The 21,663-nt window shown below is 34.5% G+C and overlaps 1 protein-coding gene across 2 annotated transcripts; it reads left to right on the forward strand.

Annotated features, from left to right (window-relative positions):
* The first annotated feature begins 1,094 nt into the window (after positions 1-1,094).
* PSMC2 (proteasome 26S subunit, ATPase 2) lies at positions 1,095-16,633 on the forward strand. Of its 2 annotated transcripts, none has more exons than XM_003771478.4 (12): positions 1,095-1,529; positions 2,866-2,903; positions 5,672-5,753; positions 6,235-6,334; positions 7,271-7,402; positions 11,322-11,394; positions 11,786-11,881; positions 12,593-12,757; positions 13,580-13,667; positions 15,840-16,042; positions 16,144-16,240; positions 16,338-16,633. In XM_003771478.4, exons 1-12 carry the CDS (start codon positions 1,460-1,462, stop codon positions 16,493-16,495), a joined length of 1,302 nt encoding a protein of 433 aa, XP_003771526.1. In that variant the 5' UTR covers positions 1,095-1,459; the 3' UTR covers positions 16,496-16,633. The 2 variants fall into 2 exon arrangements, with proteins under 2 accessions (XP_003771526.1, XP_031794561.1); XM_031938701.1 differs by having other exon boundaries at positions 1,133-1,441.
* Positions 16,634-21,663: the final 5,030 nt, after the last annotated feature.

The following is a 21,663-nucleotide window of genomic DNA, read 5'->3' on the forward strand; positions in this document are numbered from 1 at the left end:
AAAAAACATCTTTCCTTACGACCAATAAAGGAGAGGCCACGAGAGGCCACTTAAACCAAAACAAGATTTTGAATAGTGAATTAATTCCCTGCACATGGAAGTATGCCTCAACTATCATTACCAGCATTGCAAGAAGAAAAGAGAAAAAGCCTAAGAATGTAGAGGGAGAAAATGGCAAATAATGCTTGAATCAGGATCTTGGTGGTTGAGATATACAATAAAAGGGAAGAAAGGGAAAAAAACAAAAACAAAAAACAAAAACTAGGACAGTGTACTCAGCCATTATCTGGAATCTTGAGACAGCTGTCTCATCTGGATGTCAGAAGATTCTGAGTCCATACTATATGGACTCTGAGGTCCCCAAGGGGTTCTGCTATCCATTCAGCAATAGGGGCTTGCTTCAGAAGATCCAGGAAAAAAAGTCTGGCATTTGTGGAAGTAAGCCAGAAGGACCTGGTTAGAAGTCCTTAGAGAAAACTCCTTGCATCAATCTTTGAATCTTAGTTTCTGGTGAGTATAACTTAGGTTCCTGGTTAATGGTTTTCTAAACAGCATAGGGAGATGATCAAGTTTTCCAGTCACACAAGGCTACTTTCAAGCAATGCAATAAAAGTTTTCCCATAACTGCTTAAGTACATTAAGTCAGGTACGATCAATGTCACCTTATAGATCAAACTACTTAAAGGTCTCATAACGGACTAGTTTTGAGAATAGAAATTTACATGTCACCAGGGTAACCAAGAAAATTTAAATACAAGCATCTTGAAACAAAAGACCAAAGCAATACAATAGTCATCATCAATATTAATATGTTATTTGGCCCCCTGGTGCCGGATGAAAAATTCAGCTTGGAATTTAAGTTCGTGTTTCACTTTTATCTTTGTATTTTTTATTCCGTAAATGTTTTCCGATTTACTTATTTCTTCGCCTGCGCTCCATCCCCCCCTCCCCCCTCCGTTAGACTGAGCCGTTTTTTCTCCTCTCCTTTCCTTGTATCCCCACGCTCGGCACTGTGCCTGGCACACAATAGCGGCTGAATGAATGCCAGATCACTGACGACAAATGGCCATCCGGTCTTTGCTAGAAGACCTCCGACACTGAGAAGCTCACTCCCTACAGGGATAGCCCTGTGGGGCAGCGCGGAGTGTTAGGGAGGGGGTTCGGACATGGGGTCAAAAAGAGCTTCTCTGGAAAACATCAAGCTTGATACTAAGACTCCCGGGACCAGGGTTGGCCAATCCCAGACAGAAAGAATGGGAGAATCTCGGGGTGATCCCAAGTGCAGGAGGCCTATTTAAACTCCTCCCCAAACACGCCGGGGCCCGCCGCGCCCGTGCGCGGGACCGAAGACTTGAAGCACCAGTTCCGCAGGGGGACCGGAAATGGGGTGGCACTCCCGGAAGTAGAGGAAGCTGCTGTGTAATCGTTCCTAGGAACCGAGGTAGCTACGATTCCCAAAATGCCGGATTATTTGGGAGCCGATCAGCGGAAAACCAAAGAGGAGGAGAAGGACGATAAGCCCATTCGAGGTCGGCGGAGCGGAGCCGCGCGGGCAGGGGGCAGGGAAGACGGGAGACGGGAGGGGTCTGTCGCCGGTCTGCCTGGGGAAGGGGGGGCGAGTCTGGGGTGTTTGGGTCCAGGCCGCGGCTCCGACGCCGTCGCGCTCCCTGACCCGCCGAGAGCGGCCGGGCAAACCCCATTCTGAGGTCCCTTCCAACTCCGGGGTCATCATTAATTCATTCCTATTCAGCAAAGTTTAATGAAGCGGCCCCTGGGCGCCGAGCCCTGCTAGGAAGCGGGAGGACCACGGGGTCTCTCTCCCGGCCCTCGTGGCCTGGCGGTGGGTGAGGGGACCCGGATCTGGGACTGTTTGACCTGCCAGTGTGGGAGGGTCAGGTGCTAGGGGAGGGCTTCAGGGGAAAGCTGTTACTGGCTGGCGTGGAGAGTCAGTGGGGTTTTCTGGGGACTCTATTCTCTGTTGAGGACCGATCTTTTCATTACAATCCCACCGTCTATTCCCCAGAGCTTTGAAAAAGACCACTTTTCATGGAAGTGTTTGGAAAATTGCTTTCTTTGTGCTATTTTTTCTCCGGTCAAAATGAATTTGGCTAGAATCCTGCAAGTTAGAGTAGAAGGGACCCTAAAGACTCCTCTACTACAAACCCCCATCCCTAAATCTGGGAATTTTACAAATGAGGAGAGGAAACTCCCAGAGAGGTTGTTACAACATGGCTTACCCAATGCCTCACACTTCATTAGTAGAACTAATTTCTTTTATTATTTTTTTCTTTGAGAGATTATGATATATTTAGAAACGAGGAATGATTTTTGATTTCTCTTGATTTGGGGATAATGTCCACTAACTTATTTTGTCTTCTCCAGGTTTTTAGTTAATTGATTTAAAAAAATCATTCCTTACACATTGTATTTTTCATGTGCTCCTGTCTTTCACCATGGCCTTATATCTCCTACATTTAAATAACTCTTAACTCCTAACATTTTAAGAGGAGTGCTTCTTCCAGCTCCTATTTCATATTTCCTGCTTTCTCTTGGAAGCATCTTCTGAATCTGAGAACCTAAGAAGTTTCCTTTGACCTGGAGACTTGTGCCCTGGAATTGGTCAGCCAACTCTTTTGAGTTCATTATCTACCTCTAATAATTGAATGGTAACTGTAATCATTGTTTTATGCATGTGCATCATATTTAAAGGAAAATGTATCCTTAGATTTATTGTATCCAGTTTTTTCATGAAATCCCATTCAAATTCCAAGGAATTTTTTTTTTAATCTTGAAATGAGATCCTTAAAAAAAAAAAAGGACATGTTTTTTGATCTTAAAGCTAACATACTGTCTCTGTCCTTTCAGCGCTGGATGAGGGTGATATTGCCTTGTTGAAAACTTACGTAAGTTCTTTGTATTACTGTAACATTCCTACATGTTAAGTGTAACTCAGAATTGTAATATGGTTACTGTCTTCAGTAAGTGTGGATGTGGATAATAAGGAAAGGAAATTTAATTTTTCAGTTGTATGTTTGAAAATGATTTTTGAATATTTTCTCTTGAGTTTTTATCGATTAAAAACTATATTTTTTCAATATGGATGAAAGTAAATTTATAGATGGCTCATGGCAGATCTTGAAAGTAATTTTATTGAATAAATTCTTAGTCTTTTATATCAGAGATTATTCTATTTAAAAAATTTTGAAAAATGTCCTAAGTCAGATCTCAATGATTTTTGTAGAATAAGCTTATCAGAATAATGGATTCCCCCTCTCCCCCAAGAACAACAGATTTTTTTGTCCTATTTGCATTCTGGCAAATAATCCTTATCATTACTTACTTTATTACTAAGTTAATAATGAATAAAGGGTTTCCAGATGTCATCTTGGAAACTTTTGTGTTGGACAGACTCTTTTAAAAGGTGGTTGTTGGTGTCTGTTATCTTCTCCCTTCCCGCTTGTGTTTCCCCTCTCAGTAAGGCATCCTTTGTAACAAAGAATAAAAAAAGTGATGGGTTCTTTAATAAAGGGAATGATTATTAAATTCTTACTCCAAAATAATGTAGGACGAATGGCATGGCATTTATTGAAAGGAAGGTAAGATATTTATAAGGAGGAATCATGCCTGGCTCACTGATAAGTATTTTTTGAAGGGAATTTTATGCCTGTGGATATAACAAATTTCCAAAAAAGTCTTTGCCTGAATTCTACATGAAAACATTGATGGTGCAATATTGTTGTGGAGATTGAAGAGACTTTATGAGATAGTAAACAAATTCTAGAGAATTAATACTTCTCTCTATATATAGAAAAGTAAAGAGTTGCTCTAGGTATCAATTACAAGATTAGTCTTAGTGTCTTTGTAAATTAACTGGAATTCTTTAAAGTCCTATTCTGATGATTATTGTAAGATCACATTGGGTCTTTGTAGGCTGTGGCAGAAGAATTTGTTCTTTGGCAGAGTTTACTAAGCTGGAAAGATTTTGTGTATAGACTTGGTAATAGCATACAAGTATATTGTGTCTGAGAGCCAGTTTAGATAAACTTGGTGAGGCTTATTATTAGGTTGATCACAGAGTGATGGATCTTTTTGGTTACAGCAGCTCTTGAAGATTGTTTTATAATTAAGGTATATGTGATCTGCTTTGATGGATAGAGTATCTTTTGCCACTGACAAAATTACAGATAACATAAAGTATAGATGAACAGGAAAAGAGAATGCATGATGAAATGCCAAGTGCAGGATTAAGGGTTTATAGGAAGTCATGGAAGACTTCTATATATTGATAGACTAAGAAGTTTCTAGACTTGTCATTCTGAAGGAACAAAAACAGAAGGGATATGATATGAGACTATGGAATCATGTGGGAGTGGGGAACTGGGAATGGAGGTAAAGTAATGATGATGACCACTGAGTTCAGGATGACTAGAACAAGGGAACATTTTGAAGTTTGAAAGAGACAAAGTAATATTGCTTCACATGTGTGGAATTCTTTCGTAAGTGGTGGTATAAGCTAAAAATATAGGTTAAAGAAGGTTTAGACAGATAAAAGAAATAGTCTCATAGTGGGAGTATTAAAAGAAAATAGCAATAGTCTCTTAGCTTCCAGTGTTGACCTTAGAGGTCAATTCAAACTTTTTGGTCTCGGGACCTCTTTAAATTCTTAAAAATTATTGAGAACCTCAAAGAACTTTTTTGTTTATATGCGTTATAACTATCAATGTTTACTGCATTAGAAACTAAAACTGAGACATTTTCATAATATTCATTAAAAAATAATAATAAACCCATTTTATGGTAACATAATAAAAGAGAGTCAAGCAAGGTCTTAGTAGTATTATAATAGTTGTTTCTGCTTTGTAGATCTCTTTAAGGAATCTATCAACCTCAGACCATATTTTGAGAACCATTAGGCTAGATGAGCCATGTATATGTGACACATGGCAATGGCAGTTTTTATGTTCTAACGTGAAAACTAAAAATGTTGTTGATTGCTATGTTGGAACTAAACCTTAACCACCGTGATAACACTATTATCCGGGCTCATACTATTCATTATGGGAATTAACTTTACTTTTGGATTGGCTTGCCTTTTGACCATTAGGTCTTCGGTGGTAGAGGGGGTTTGGGGAAAAAAAGAGGATATGAAAATGTTTATAGATTTATGAATTGTATCTAATCATATCACAAGTCAAGTATTGAGATTTTATAAGTAGCTCAGAATAAGAATTTATTGTCTTGCTTTATAAATTATTACACAAATTACTTCCTACTATATATAATTAGGGCTATGTGTTTCTGCATTGAATGGATTTTGAAATAATTTACACAGTAGATGTTGATTTTTACATTAATAATACAAAGATGAAAGATCATTTTTCTGTATGTTGTATATCTTTGCCTAATTTGCATATGTTGATGTATATCTTTGGTTTTTGATAAATAGTTGGGCAGTTTTTTGTTTATAACCTTGAATAAGAGAGGATTTGAGTGTATTTGAAGTTGTAGGAAATAGTATGAAAATGATACAGATATTATATTGTCAGTCTTATAACCTTAGAGGTAATAACAAATAATATTGTCATAGACCTCCACATCCCCAGTTAGTTTTTTAGTTATAGTTTATAAGTTTTAGTTGTTTATACTAATTAGAATTACTTTCCTCTTTCAGGGCCAAAGCACTTATTCTAGACAGATCAAACAAGTAGAAGATGACATCCAGCAACTTCTTAAGAAAATCAATGAGCTCACTGGTATGTTCCCTCCTTTCCCTTTCTTCAGAATGGTGTGTGAATAAGTATTTGACCTCAGGATTTGTTTTCATTAAATGTGTATTTTCTGGATTCTGGTTTTTTTTTTTTTTTTTTTTAACAAATTGAATCTCATATTATTTAATCTACCAGTCTGTTTTACTGTCCTATGTAACTATTTACATTGCTTATGTATTTATAATACAGCTACTTGCCTTAAGATAGATATTTTCCAGATCAAATCCTAGTTTAGTAGACTTTAGCAGATGAATCTTGATAATATTCTAATAGACTATTGTTTAAGGCATGGAAATAATTTTTTATTATACAGAGTTTATCTTATTATGATGTTATTTTATGTTATTTGGAATATAATAAATATTACAATTCCATATTTTAAATTTAACTCTAAAATATGGTTTTATACTTGTTTCAGAGCAGGTTAATATAATACTTTTAAATGACTTTAATGTTTCTTTTCTAGGTATTAAAGAGTCAGACACTGGCCTGGCTCCCCCAGCTCTTTGGGATTTGGCTGCAGATAAACAGACTCTTCAGAGTGAACAGCCACTACAGGTTGCAAGGTAGTAATGCCAATCTTGATGTGTATCTGATTAATTTTGTTTAAAGATAAATCTGTTAGATTTCACAAAGTCTTGACATATAACAACATTGCCTGTTAAGAGTTTTTCATTTAAATCCCAGAAGTGAAGCTTTCTACAAAAATTCTTTGGAGGTGGCACTTGGGACCTGGTAACATAAAGGAATTTTTTCTATGTGATTTAGCAGTCTTGAGAAATTTTATATAGTGAAACTTTTTAGTAAAATAGAATAGAAAAATTGTCTATACAGATATAGTTTTGATTTGTTGGTCAGGTGAACATGAGTTTGTAGAGTAGCTTTTGTTTTATAAAGTTTGTGTTTATTTTTATTATTTTCTCTGGATAAAAGGAATTGTGGGAATGTAGCAAATACTTTATTCATTATTACAAATATACACATATAATGATTTTTCCTGTTACAAAGAATAGCTGTGTGACATGAGGAGAGGCAGTGTCAACTAAGGTAGAGAGAAATATAGGCCGGAGAGGTACATCTGGATTTTATTTCTACCTCTGATACTATCTATATAATAGTGTATATACCACTAAGTAAGTCTCTCTGATATTAATTTCATATGTAAACTGAGGATGTTAATAACTGCAATACCTACTTCCAGAGTTGTTATAAAGTCCAAGTGATAAATGTAAAGCACTTGAGGTATTTCAGGCTTTTAAGAACTGCTGCCAATAGGATGAGTAACCTTGAGTTTCACATTGTCTGATATGAGATATCTTGAGAAAATGATTCCTTTGATCTTAATTTGCTTCATTTAACTCTACAATTTAGTTTTCTATTACTGTGAGCAGTAGTCGTACCTTCAGGTCTCAATTTACTTTTGTATGGTATATTCATAGTATAGAATTCACTTGTAGTATGGCATCCTTTTCTTGCTGTAATCATAAATATTTCTGTGCTAGGTGTACAAAGATAATCAATGCCGATTCAGAGGACCCAAAATACATTATCAATGTGAAGCAATTTGCCAAATTTGTGGTGGACCTCAGTGATCAGGTAGCACCTACTGACATTGAAGAAGGAATGAGAGTTGGGTAAGATGTCTGTTAAGATGTATTCTTCTTTCACTAAAGGTACTGTGATGGCGTGCACATTTTATTTTGATTGAATTTATTCAAGGCATTGTACACCCAAAATTATCTTTGAAATACTACAGTTGAGTCTCCCCCTTCCTTTGCTGCTTCTGTTTCTTTACCACAAAGTTTTTAAACTCCTTCAATTTTCTTAAGGGTCTTATCATTCTATAAAAAGTCTTCTCTCCAAGGTCACCAGTGGCTTTTTCTCTAAATATGTATTACTGAAATGTTTTGCTTTTGCATTGCAAACATTTACAGGCCATCGCTACTTCATGAGAGATTCTCTCCTAACTAAAACATTTAAATAAACCTAACAATACACTTGCCTTATCTAAAAGTATATGCAGCATTCCAATTCTGTGGCAACAATTCCTGTCTTTATTTTTTAAAAAATGAACAAATAATATAGATTTTTTTCCCTTCCCACTCCTTACCTCATTAGGAAAACAAAAGAAAAACAAATTTCTTGTAATATAAGCATAGCCAAATAAAAAAAATCCTTGATGCTTATATAGATAAATACATATATACACATACATTTCTCTGTATGGTATGTATGTTTATATTCTGTACTCTGAATTCATCATCTTTTTGTAATGGATCACATTTTGTCATTGAACAGTTAATACTATACACTAGGATTATAAAAATGAATAATTTTGAAAAATTTTATTAATTGTTAAAGAATGAATTTTTTTAATAGCTTTTTATTGACAAAACATATGCATGGGTAATTTTTCAACACTGATCCTTGAAAAAACTTATGTTCCAACTTTTCCCCTCCTTCCCTCCACCCTCTCCTCTAGCTGGCAAGTAGTTCCATATGTGTTAAATATGTTAAAGTATATGTTAAGTCCAGTATACATATACATATTTATACAGTTGTCTTGCTACACAAGAAAAATCGAATTTAGAAAGAAGGTAAAAATAACCTGGGAAGAAAAACAAAAATTCAAGCAAACAATAACAGAAAGAGTGTAAATGCTATGTTGTGGTCCACACTCATTTCCCAGTGTTCTTTTGCTGGATGCAGCTGGTTTTGTTCATTACTGATCAATTGGAACTGATTTGGATCCTCTCATTGTTAAAGATAGCTATTTCCATCAGAATTGATTCTCATATAGTATTGTTGTTGAAGTATATAATGATCTCCTGGTTCTGCTCATTTCACTTAGCATCGGTTCATGTAAGTCTCTCCAAGCCTCTCTGGATTCATCCTACTAGTCATTTCTTATAGAACAATAATATTTCATTACATTCATATACCACAGTTTACTCAGCCATTCTCCAATTGATGGGCATCCATTCAATTTCCGGTTTCTAGCCACTGCAAAAAGAGCTGCCACAAACATTTTTGCACATACGGGTTCTTTTCCCTTTTTTAATATCTCTTTGGGATATAAACCCAGTGGTAACACCACTGGATCAAAGGATATGAATAGTTTGACAACTTTTTGACCATAGTTCCAAATTGCTCTCCACAATGGTTGGATTTGTTCACAACTCCACCAATAATGCATCAGTGTCCCAGTTTCCCTACATCCCCTCCAACATTCATCATTATCTTTTCCTGTCAACTTAGCCAATCTGAGAGGTGTGTAGTGGTATCTCAGAGTTGTCTTAATTTGCATTTCTCTGATCAATAATGATTTGGAACACCTTTTCATTTGGGTAGAAATAGTTTCAATTTCATCATCTGAAAATTGTTCATATCCTTTGACCATTTATCAATTGGAGAAAGAATGAAATTAGCATAACCAGGAGAACTATTTAGTAACAACAATACTGTAAAAGCAAACAACTTTAAAACCCATGAGAACTTTGACTATGATTCTAGTAGACTAGTACTACTTTTTAAATGACTTTTTCTCATTCCTTATCTGTTTTGACCTCTAGCATCTGATCCCATTAATTAGCCCCTTAACTTTCAAAAGTTTACTCTCTCCTGGTTTTCCTTCCATTCTGATCATCTAGTCTTTTCTTTAATGATTGCTGCGTTTCTTGACCTCTTAGGTGGTTGTATCTCTAATGGTTCTCCACATCCTTCTTCTCTGTACCTAGTCATTCCTATGAACATGGCTTCTGAATCTGCATATTCAGCTCTAATCTTTTCCCTTGTGTGCCACATCTTCATCTGTTGGATATTTTAATTTTAAATAAATGTTCTGGTGGCACCTGAGATTTGACCTGCTTAAAACTGAATTCATCCCCAGTTTTTCCTCCCTACTCTGATATTTTCTCTTGCTGATACCCTCATCACCCAGGCTCAAAAAACCTGGATAAGTTTTGATCTTTTCTTCTTCTTTATCCCCTATATCCAATCAGTTGCTAAATCTTCTGATTCTTCCTTTACAATGTCATTTTTTCAAGATCAGCATAGGTCTGACTATATCATGTCTTTTGTGAAAAAGCCTTTAATGATTTTATTGCCTCTATAAAATCCAAAACTTCTTAATCTGGTATAGAAGATCTTTATATTCTGCCTCCAACCTTTCTAGCCATATTTTATATTATTCTCCTTCATGTACCATTTTTCAGCCAGACTGAAAAATATCTCAGTTTTATTCTGTGTATTCTTGTCTTTTATTAATAATAAATATGTTTGTACATATTTATTCAAGGTATAGCCTTGCCAATAGTAAACACAATTTCTGCCTCTTTGAAATAACTCCCCTCCCCCCCCCAATTCTGATTCAGATCCTTTTCTAAGAGACTTCCTTTAACCTCCACATGATAAAGGTCCTGCTGCAGGGGACTGAACTCTGATCCTCAAATCACAAAGACTCTTAATTTGTCCTCAGAAACTTAGTGTGTAACCCTGAGCTAGTCATTTAACTGCCATTTATCTCAGTTTCTTCATTTGTAAGGTAGGAATTATATAATACCATCTGTTTCTCAAGGTTGTTTTGAAGATCCAGTGAACTAGATTAAAGGCACTTACTAAATACTTATTTCTTTTCTTTCTCCTTGAAAGTGCTCCTATAGCATTTTGCGTAGATCTTTCCTTTGATCTCATGTCATGCTTTATAGTAGATGAGTTACAGTCTCCTTCCTATCATACCCCACCATTGGAATGATAAGTACCTTGAGGGCAGGGACTGTGCTGTTTTTCATCTTTGCATACCCACAAACATGCGGTAAGATGGTTAATAAATATTTGGTCAACTGAAATCCTATTTTTGTTTCCCATTCCTTTATCTCCAAGCTGATTGGTTACATCTCACTGATCATTCTAGATATCAAAAAGATAGAAGAACAGAGTTTAAGGATAAAGAATTTGTAATTTCATTTGCCAAGTCACTTAGATAGTTTGACCTAATCTAAATCCCATAGTTTTGTGGGATAGCATAAAAGGATTTTGGTGCTCTTATGCTGTAGTAGTTAGAAGTGAATGATTTTGGGAAGGCCATTTAATTGTTTTTTGTTTTTTTTTTAATTTCTGCCTTAATTTTCTTAAAGGGTTGTTATAAAGATGACAAATAATAGATAACAAACTCATATTAAAAGTTTTTAAAGTGCTATGCAGAAGTAAAATGATATTAAAATATTAAGAAATATCAGCTTGTATGGATTGCTCATTAAACAAATATATATTTCAACATAAAATTTTAGTTATAATTAGTTATAGTAAAAGGCGTCGGCATCAGGATTATGACTGCCACAATAAACAAATGGAGATTTGATTGATTTGCCTAAGGCAAAATCTATTGATTTTTCCTTTTTTTTTCTATTGATTTATGCTTTCTTTCCTTTATCTGTATTTAGTCTACCAAACCATGTTATAGCTCAATACAGGCATGTTGGAGCTTTTTTTCCTGACTCTTCTCTGTTTTAACTAGAAGATGTCTGAATAAGGGTTTTTCTTTTCCCCCCTCAGTGTGGACAGAAATAAATATCAAATTCATATTCCCCTGCCTCCGAAGATTGACCCAACAGTTACCATGATGCAGGTAAGTTATTATGGGAGAGTAAAGAATTTCACTTTCTTTGAGCTACAATTACATTCATCATGAAGATTTTTGAAATTTGTAACTAGTGGACTTTTCACATATATACACTAAAACAAAATCTGTGAGCCTTCTGTTAAATAGTTTTGCAAAGTAGTCTGAAAAAAGTGGTGCCTTGCAAAGTACTGATTAGCTTACATAGTTTCCTATTCCTAACAATACTGTAAAATTTAGATTGTTTGGGAGTTCCAAGGCAGTGTTTTATTATTATTAAAGTCCTTACTTCCTTCAAGTCTTGCTTTTGGGTTATTGGTCTATATTTATTTGGGTCTATTCATTTCAGAATTAAACATCAATGAAATTTTAAAATAGATTGTGTATTTTTCTGTGTTAGGTGGAAGAAAAACCTGATGTCACATACAGTGATGTTGGTGGTTGCAAAGAGCAGATTGAGAAACTAAGAGAAGTAGTTGAAACCCCACTGCTTCATGTAAGTGTAATTCTATTAAGCTTTAAATTACTTTGTATGAAGTAATAATTGAACATATGCATTTAGAGGGGGGCCTCTGTAATTAAGATTTCTTTCTTCATGGTGTAAATAATTTTTAGAAAATAAACATCCTTTTGAAATAGAGAAGAAAATAAAATAAAATCCAGATGAAAGCAAGGAGAAGATTTAAAGATTTTGAGAAGAGAGCATATGATGAAAAATTGAAGCAATTGTTTTTGTAAAGATGACAAACTATGAACTTACCTACCTTTTAATATATTGAATCAGGGATTCAGTTATTGTGGAACAATACCAGTAACTGATCTAAAGGAAGCAGTCGTAAATGGGTTTAAATTATATCAGAAGATTAGATGTAGTAAAATAATAATAAGCTAGAAAATTGAACATTATTTGAAGCTATGCTGTCTTCATGGTAATTACTTAAAGAAAATGTACTAATTTTTCTGTTATAATTTTATCAAAATTAGCATGAAATGTTAGATAAAGTTTTAAAACTTCTTTTACCATGACCTTGTGAACAGTGAGAACAACTTTACTATGTTATATAGATTATATAATATGTGGCAACTCTTTGATTCTGAGGTCAGGAAGTAGACAAAATTTCTCATTTAGATCAAGTACGTAAATTTTAAAAATAAGTATATACAAAATTCCCTTTTACACACTAGTATGAAATTTTTGTCTTTGCAGCCAGAGAGATTTGTTAATCTTGGTATTGAACCCCCCAAAGGTGTGCTTCTTTTTGGTCCCCCAGGCACGGGCAAGACTCTTTGTGCTCGTGCTGTGGCTAACAGGACAGATGCCTGCTTCATCCGAGTTATTGGATCTGAACTTGTACAGAAATATGTTGGAGAGGTAAAGTGAATTAATAATAATGAACAAAGCAGCAGCAGATAAGGCATGAGATTTTATAATGCAAAGTATAAAAAAAGAAAAACTACTTACCTGAGTCATTCTTATAAGCCTGGGACAAGACAAGTGATGAATGTTTGATGATTGCATTGTGGTAGTTAAATAGCTCAGAAACTACACTGCTTTCATTAACTGTACTTTCCAGTAATTTTGAAACAGTGCATGATATCTTGCATACAGTTGAAGGATGCTGGTATTGAGCAAACATACCAAAAATGCAATACAAGAACAAGGGGAAAGGGATTAAAGTAAGATCTTACTCTTGGCAATCATTTTATTTCTATAAAATATTAAAAATTCTAGCCTGGGCTCTTTGTTCTTTAACATTGTTTTTTTGAATAGGCTGTGTTGCAGTGTTCCATTTGTGAATTCAGGAATATACTTTATATGGGGATTGAGAATAATGCAAAGGGAAATAGCTTCTATTACTAATTACTAAAAATTACATAGGTAATTCTTCAAGGGGACTTTTGGCAAGAGTGTGGGTTTTTCTCTATTTTTTTAAAGGGACATTAATCTGAACTGTTTCAGATTTATGGGGTATTGCCTGCTTTTATAGGTGGCTTGCTCCTGAAGATAGTATTGCCATGTGCATGAATGGATGAATCCTGGAAAAAGACTGTCATACCTGGGCCTTAGCGGAGTTTTGATAAGATATTTTTTGTAGCATTGCAAAAATGGAAGCACTGTTTTTGTTAGGTTATACATAAGGTTTTATTACGCTGACTCTTAATTATGTGTCTCAACTCATTTTTTTCTTATTAGGGAGCTCGAATGGTACGTGAGCTGTTTGAAATGGCCAGAACCAAAAAGGCTTGCCTTATTTTCTTTGATGAAATTGATGCTATTGGAGGTATGAGTAACATTTAAGAAAACTATTTTGGGGTCAGAATTTGCAAGAGTCACTAGGTTGAAATATAAAAATTTTTATGGTATCGTAATTACTATATTTTTACTTGTTTATGAGCTCACTTATAAGATCATACAGCTGTGAAAATAATATTTTAAGAGAATTATATATGTAAAAATACAGTACTCTATTTAAAAAAATTTTTTTAATATAGCTTTTTATTTACAAATATATGCATAATTTTTCAGTATTGACAGTTGCAAATCCTTTTGTTCCAACTTTTTCCTTCCTTCTCCCCACCCCTTCCCTCAGATGGCAGATTGACCAATAAATGTTAAATATGTTAAAGTATAAGTTAAATACAATATATGTATACATGTCCAAACAGTTATTTTGCTGTATAAAAAGAGTCGGACTTTGAAGCAGTGTACAATTAGCTTGTGAAGGAAATCAAAAATGCAAGCGGACAAAAATAGAGGGATTGGGAATTCTATGTAGTGGTTCATAGTCATCTCCCAGAGTTCTTTCCCTGGGTGTAGCTGGTTCAGTTCATTACTGCTTTATTGGAACAGATTTGGTTCATCTCATTGTTGAAGTGGGCCAGGTCCATCAAAATTGATCATCATATAGTATTGTTGTTGAAGTAAATAATGATCTTCTGGTCCTGCTCATTTCACTCAACATCAGTTCATGTAAGTCTCTTCAGGCCTTTCTGCAATCATCCTATTGGTCATTTCTTACAGAAAAATAATATTCCATAATATTCATGTACCACAATTTATTCAGCTATTCTCCAATTGATGGGCATCCACTCAGTTTCCAGTTTCTGGCCACTACAAAAAGGGCTGCCACAAACATTCTAACACATACAGGTCCCTTTCCCTTTTTAAAAATCTCTTTGGGATATAAGCCCAGTAGTAATAAATACTCTATTTTTAGATAAGCTTTTTGAAACAGATATAGAGAAAGATATTTTTCTTCTCAATATCCTAGACTCTTAATACTAGGATTAGTATACCATGCACCATCCCAGTGTTGCTTAATAGTGAGAATAATTTTAACAGTGGGTCTGTGTAACATGAATGTTGGGCACAGTTTTAGTAATGTCTAATTTACAAATTAATTTACATTTGACTTTTTTGTGTGTAGTTATATTTCAAAGAACATGATTTAATTCTAGTATGTATAGCTATATGCTTATGTGATTGGAATACTTTTTCACTATTAATTTTTAAAAGTTACACCATTTTTCTCTTTGGAATTTAGTTTATTACATAAAGAAATTAAGAGCTTTCGAGAACTATTTATTATGATGAAAAAGGGCCACATCTGACTTAAGCTGAGATATGTCCAAAGTTCTTAGTTGTTTTATAACAATATTCTATTATATTAGAAAATTTAAAAGATGCTAAGATTATAGATTTAGAGCTAAAAAGCACCTTGAAGACCATTTAGTTCAAAACCTCTCCCATTCTCTCCCCCCCCCCCAATTTATACTAACTACAGTAGTAAAGTGGAAGAATTAGAACTCCTTCCACTGTATCATGGGGGAGATGGTTCATTAATTTAGGAAAGTAAAACAACATTGGTCCTTAGACTTTGGTAATAGGTAATAGACTTTTTACAGGACTTCCATGCTATAATGGTATCCAGATATATATTCAGATATTCCATAATAAAAATAATTTGGAAATTAAAATTTTATTTATCAGGCCATTTCAAATTCACTGACTTATAGGAACTTTAAGTTGAAGAAAGCTTCACATTAAAATAAGATTTACTTTATAAGACATGTAAGCTGATATATTCTTCAGGGGGAAGAAAGGAGGAAAATTATTCCTAATAGTCCTTTAATAAGGTTTTTGTTGTATTTGAATATTAAGTATAATATTCCATGGTGAGTTTGGAGCATTTTTGTTGGATTTGTGGGATCCCAGCCCTGTCTTTGAGAAGAAGAAAAGGATAATGGAGCAAAAATACAGGAATACATTAAGTTTATTTATAAGCTTTACATTGTGTTTACTGTAAAGGATACACTTTTATAAAATTTTATGCCTTTTTCTAGCATAGTATATACAAAAAGTGAATATAATCAGATTTTAGAATAGTGTCTACCTTTTAAGAAATGCTTTGTAGATTACAATAATGCAGACTAATAGTTTTTACCCTTTTTAGGTGCTCGTTTTGATGATGGCGCTGGAGGTGACAATGAGGTACAACGAACCATGTTGGAACTTATCAATCAGTTGGATGGATTTGATCCTCGAGGTAATATTAAAGTACTGATGGCCACTAACAGACCTGATACTTTGGACCCCGCACTGATGAGGCCTGGGAGACTGGATAGAAAAATTGAATTTAGCTTACCTGATTTGGAGGTAAGAAATTTATTTTTACTTTAGAAATACTTGTGGCTACCCCTACCCCATCTCCTAGTGTTTCTGTGATTTTTAAGCAATATGTATTTCTGTTTTTTTAGGGTCGGACACATATTTTCAAAATTCATGCTCGTTCAATGAGTGTTGAAAGAGATATAAGATTTGAGTTGTTAGCACGGTTGTGTCCCAATAGCACTGGTAAGTGAATAATAAGTCTTGGTCAGTGCTTGGGTATTCTGTCCACTTTGCATTTATTGAATACTGAATTAAATTGCCTTTTTTTAATGTTTGAAAGGTGCTGAAATTAGAAGCGTTTGCACTGAAGCAGGGATGTTTGCGATCAGAGCACGACGAAAAATTGCCACTGAGAAGGATTTCTTGGAAGCTGTGAATAAGGTTATTAAATCATATGCCAAATTCAGTGCTACTCCTCGTTACATGACATACAACTAATCATTGGAAATTTCCAAACTAAATTGCTTCTCGATTGGAATAACTTGTTCTTATAAAGAAAAATCTCAGTTATGTAGACCTGTTTAACCATCATAATTAGTATTTAATATACAAATAAACTTTTTTCAAACTTTGGTTTATTTTCTCTTATTAGACTCTCTGTAGCAAACTAAAAGGGGAAATTTTTTTTTCATAGAAAAATTGTTTTCCATTTTTTGATACCATAGTCATTTAATGTCTTGGTGTCATCAGTTTATAAAAATAAAAACTACTATGGTGGATTTAGTAGCATGGCAAGGTTTTCTCTCAATGCTCTGTGCATAGTCTTTTTTTCTTTTAACATGAAGGGATTACTTGATATCAAGCGGTTTTTTGGCATTTGACATGAAGGAAGAATTACCATTGATACTGCTAGGCCTGGAATGACTAGAGTGACAAGGCAGAGCAAGAAAAATGAGATACAGCCTGGGATAAGATCCCTAATAGAATCACTTAATTTTGATCCATAGTACAAATCTACAAATAAGCTTGCATGTGAGGTGGATTAATGGAGTCTCAAAATGCCAATCCTTGTAACCACAGTGGCCAGAGAGATTGTCTCTTGCTCAGAGCTGGAGGTTCTTCCGAAGGTCAACCCTCCTCTATTTAACCAGGTGTCTTCCCACATACCCCCAAGCCATTCTGCTGTTCTGGTATTTGGATGGAGACTTTAGAGGTAATTTTCAGTTCCATCTAAGAAAAAATTCCTGTCAAAGATATTCTAAAGTGGATGGGAGTTCCCTCTTGTTAGAGATGATCACTAACAAGGAACAGTAGTTCAGGTCTGGTTGGACTTTGTGGCTCTTGCAGCTCTTATAATTTGTGATGCTAAGATAATAATTGAAATTCATTTTAGAGAGCTTCCTGGCCCTTTAAATGGATCCTTGATATTTTAAAGCAGTTTTTACAACTTGCCTGATGAATAAGAAAAAAGAGATGGACACATTTTAATTTTATGTTATTTAGGACTCCAGTTTGGATTTTAGATCTTAACGGTTTAAATGTGGTCGTTTCAATAGGCTTTTTGGACTCAATTTTTTCTCTGTGAAATGGGGTAGAGGAATGAGGTTGGAGTTCAAAGAATTGACTCTTGAAGTTCTTTTTAATTCTCAATTTATAAGCCTATAAAGTATGGGGGGGAAAAAAACACCACCACCACAGATATCCAGTAGCCAAATCTATTTTAAATTTATAAGGAAAAACATGGAGAAAAAAGGAAATTTCTTTATACATAGTTTTGAAAACTAAAAAAGTATCAAATATTGACATTTGAAACACAACCATAGTTTTCATTCTTGATACTTCACATATAAAATGGATCAGACAAGTCCTGCTTTTCTCTTTCCTACTTCTAGTCCTACCCCCCAACCCTCGTCCTATACCTTTCTTGAATTGTAAAACAAAGTAAGCCAATAGCAGGTTAAAATGAAAATAAAATCATAGATGACTTGAAATGTGTGGAATAAACAAGAATACTTGACTTTGTAATGCTCTGTTTTAAGTAAATTTAATTACAATTAAGACATGTTTTTAATATTCTTTTCACTTTTCACATATAGCTACCTGATGTTATATTCTAATAATAGATGCAGAAATCAGCTTTAAACTCCAGTCTTGGAGATACGTTATAAGGAAACTTTTGCTTGTAATGGAAAGAACAAAATTGAAATGGGTTCTGAACAATTTTTGTCTAAAGTTACAAAGTAGAAATTTAACTTCTCAGATATCAAGGAAGCAACTGATTATTTTAAGAGCTTGGTTGTTTATACTAAGCAATAGTTAAACAACTTAATAAGTAATATTTTGTCTTTATTATGATATTTAGTTGGCCATTGCGAAGATTTAATTAAAGCTGAGTCTTTGGTCAGCTATGTTAACTAATTTTTAAAAACTTCCTGTGAGAATATTTGATCTATTTTATCATACTGTTTCTAAAAACATAATACTTTGAAAAGTGGGAACCACCTGTAAATACTCAAGAATGGGTTTGAAAAAAGACCAGCATAGATGAATATCTCAAAACAGTGCAGGTTTATCCCATTGAAAAAATGATGTATGAAAATCTATCTTTCAAAGTCCATAAAACTAGTGAATGTTACTTCAAAATAAAAAGTTAAATTTTGTTTCAAAAGGAAAATTACTATTCAGTCCTTCAAATACTGCATTTTCTTTAATACTTTAAAATACAGTAAAAAATTGTTTTGTATACTTTTTCAAAAATTTCTTATAAGGTTTATTGAAAAAGTTAGTGTTATTGCTTAGACCAATGTGGTCTTATGAGCACAGATAATGCCAAGTCATTTGGATAATCATTGTAGATGCTGTTTTAAGAAATGATTGAGGGGCAGCAAGGTGGTGCAGTGGATAGAGCACCAGCTCTGAAGTAGGAGGACCTGAGTTCAAAAGGGACCTCAGACACCTAACACTTCCTAGCTGTGTGACTCTGGGCAAGTCACTTAACCCCAGTTGCCTCAGGAAAAAAAAAAAAAAAGATTGAGCAGGTAAATTACTTGGAATACTGCTGGCTTTTGAAGGTTTTCTTAATTTTATATTTATATGAGATATTTCAAAACATTATTACAGTTGTATTTTTACTTGCTATGCCTTCAAATAGCTTGCAGTACTTTTTTTTTTTTTTAATCTATTATCACCTCTTGCTTACATTAGCAGGATTCTAGACACACCAAGGTTAACTATTTCTCCTAAGTATATTGTTGAAATATACAGATATTAAGAAGGCCTAAAGTATTTTTGTATTGGTTATAGCAGACTTAGTAAAATGTCACGTAGTCTTGTATGACTTCAGAATTGAAATCGCATTATCACCTTTAAAGAAGGGCAGAAACACACACTCCCACCCCTTACTTGGGCAGATATTTTATCCCATCCCCTCATGGGGGCACACAGAAGTAGATAGAAACCCCTTTCCCCAATCCCCACACAAAGACACACAACCCACCCTCCCCTCCCTCCCCCTCCACACACAGAGACAAACCTTCCCCCCCCCCCCCATCCCTGGGGCCAAATTTAATTTATTGCATCCTTTCAGTCTTCCTACTCATTTTCAAACACACCCCCATCAAAAATGTCAGTTATCACATACAGAAACACACTTTTTTTCATTTCTATAGAGGCAGTTATATGATTAAGGAGGTACACACTTAAGGAGGTACACTTAAAAGTCTGAAGGAAAAAACAACATATTGGAGGACTTAGAGAATAACAGTATTCATCCTTGTGTGCTTGAGCTCTGAGAGGCAGCATGGATGATGTGGAGAGTGAAACAAAAACATGTTTTACCACATACTAATTGTGGTAAGCAAGTAAATTTAATAGTTGACATTTATGTGACACTTGAAGGTTTGCAGAGTGCTTTACATATATTACCTCATTTTACCCTTACAACAACCTAGTGAAGGAAGTATTCCAGGTCTTAAATACATTTCTTTTCAGTTAAGGAAATTGAGATTCAGGAGCTCTTAAATGACTTTCTCATAATCACAGCTAATGTCAAAGCTGCAGTTTGAGCCTGTATAGATTATGTTTCCAGGTTGAGCACATTTCCATGATACCAGTGCCTCAACAAACTTCTTGGGTTCAGTTTCCTCATCTGCAAAATGGGGGAAGCATACTACCTATCTCACCAAGTTAGAAAGAAAGCACTTTGTAAACTGTAAAGCACAATATAAATGTGAATTGCTAATTACTGATGGTAACTCTCCTACCAGCTATCTACAAGACTGTAGAGGCGAAGTCTGTCTGGTACTGAAAATTCCCCAACTCTTTTGCTGAAAGTCAAACATGTATTCATACACTGACATCATACCCATACTTCTGTATAGATCAGCAATGGTAACCTCACTTTTAGGACTTGGGCTGGCTGTATTGGATGACTGCTTTTTTCTATTTTTACCAAAAGAATTCTCCAGGTTGTAACAAAAGATTGTAGTGGCAGGGGAGAGACCCCAAATCAATTAATAAATAGAAATTGGGTAATATTAACCTAAAAATCATCCATGACTTTCTAAATCTGAAAAGCCTTAGAAGTAGCAACTTAGGGTCGTGGGGGTACCAAAGCAATAAAGAAAATAAAGGACTCTGTATAGTAATATCCCCAAATCCCACTTGCTGTAAAAATAGGCAATTTTAATATATTTCACGATCCTGCATAAACATTTTACCCAAAAAGGACCTTGATTTTTGGGCATAACATTTGGAAAAAAAAATTTGATATCTAAAATACATTCCCCTCCCCTCATACAGGACTTTCTTCAACAGTTTTTACATATATATATATATATATATATATATATATATATATATATATATATATCAGAATTCCTTTAAAAACAAATAATATGATACAGAAATAAAAACACAGAAAAGGTTAAAATATAAGGAAATCAAATAGACAACCAGTCAACAAATAGCACCTACAATGTGCAAGATACTGCTTTAAGACCTTTATTGGTACTAAAGCATATGTGGTCCAAACTATATAATATGTCTGTTTAGAACTTACTAAGTTCTGTTTAAATTGCTGATACTGAAAAAGATTAATACCTTTTGGAAAAGAATTTCTAGAGTAAACTGAAATGTTTTAATTGCATGCTTTTTCAGAAGGCAGTCTGTATCTGAAAGCAGATGTATCTAATCTTGTGTATGATGATTACTAAGGGAAGAACAATACAAACAGTGACCAATGGAAATTTGATTAGAGCAGGAAGAAGTAACAATAATAAAGTGATTGAGAAATGTTTTGATTTGAAGGAGAAGATTAAGATTTCACACAGACCAGCAATATCACATTGCTATGTACTGATCTAGAGAAATAGGGAAGTTAGGAACCAAAGGCAAACATCTGGCATTTCCTATTAGTCAGGCTGAGAAAGGAAGACACCAGGGAATTAGAAAAGGAAAACTAACTTTTCCCAGGAAAATGTGTTCTCTGTTCTAAGAATTGTTACCTTATGCCAACAAGAAATCAAGTCTCATCACAGTAATAAGAAATAACACCAAAGGCTTTTGTTTTCAGAGTGTCCTGAAGTGTAGTGCTAACATGGCAGAAAGGAAATTCTTCATTGAGAATAAAGATTGAGGATGAGTTGAAAGAAGTGTTTAAAATCTGA

Source organism: Sarcophilus harrisii, chromosome 5, assembly GCF_902635505.1.
Source record: "Sarcophilus harrisii chromosome 5, mSarHar1.11, whole genome shotgun sequence".
Lineage (NCBI taxonomy): Eukaryota > Metazoa > Chordata > Mammalia > Dasyuromorphia > Dasyuridae > Sarcophilus > Sarcophilus harrisii.

Bases quoted from the DNA above. Each gene is read 5' to 3' on its own strand.
- PSMC2 (XM_003771478.4), top strand. From the start codon at position 1,460: ATGCCGGATTATTTGGGAGCCGATCAGCGGAAAACCAAAGAGGAGGAG. The intron at 12,758-13,579 runs GTAAAGTGAATT...TTTTCTTATTAG, and splicing joins TACAGAAATATGTTGGAGAG to GGAGCTCGAATGGTACGTGA. The intron at 16,043-16,143 runs GTAAGAAATTTA...CTGTTTTTTTAG, and splicing joins TTAGCTTACCTGATTTGGAG to GGTCGGACACATATTTTCAA.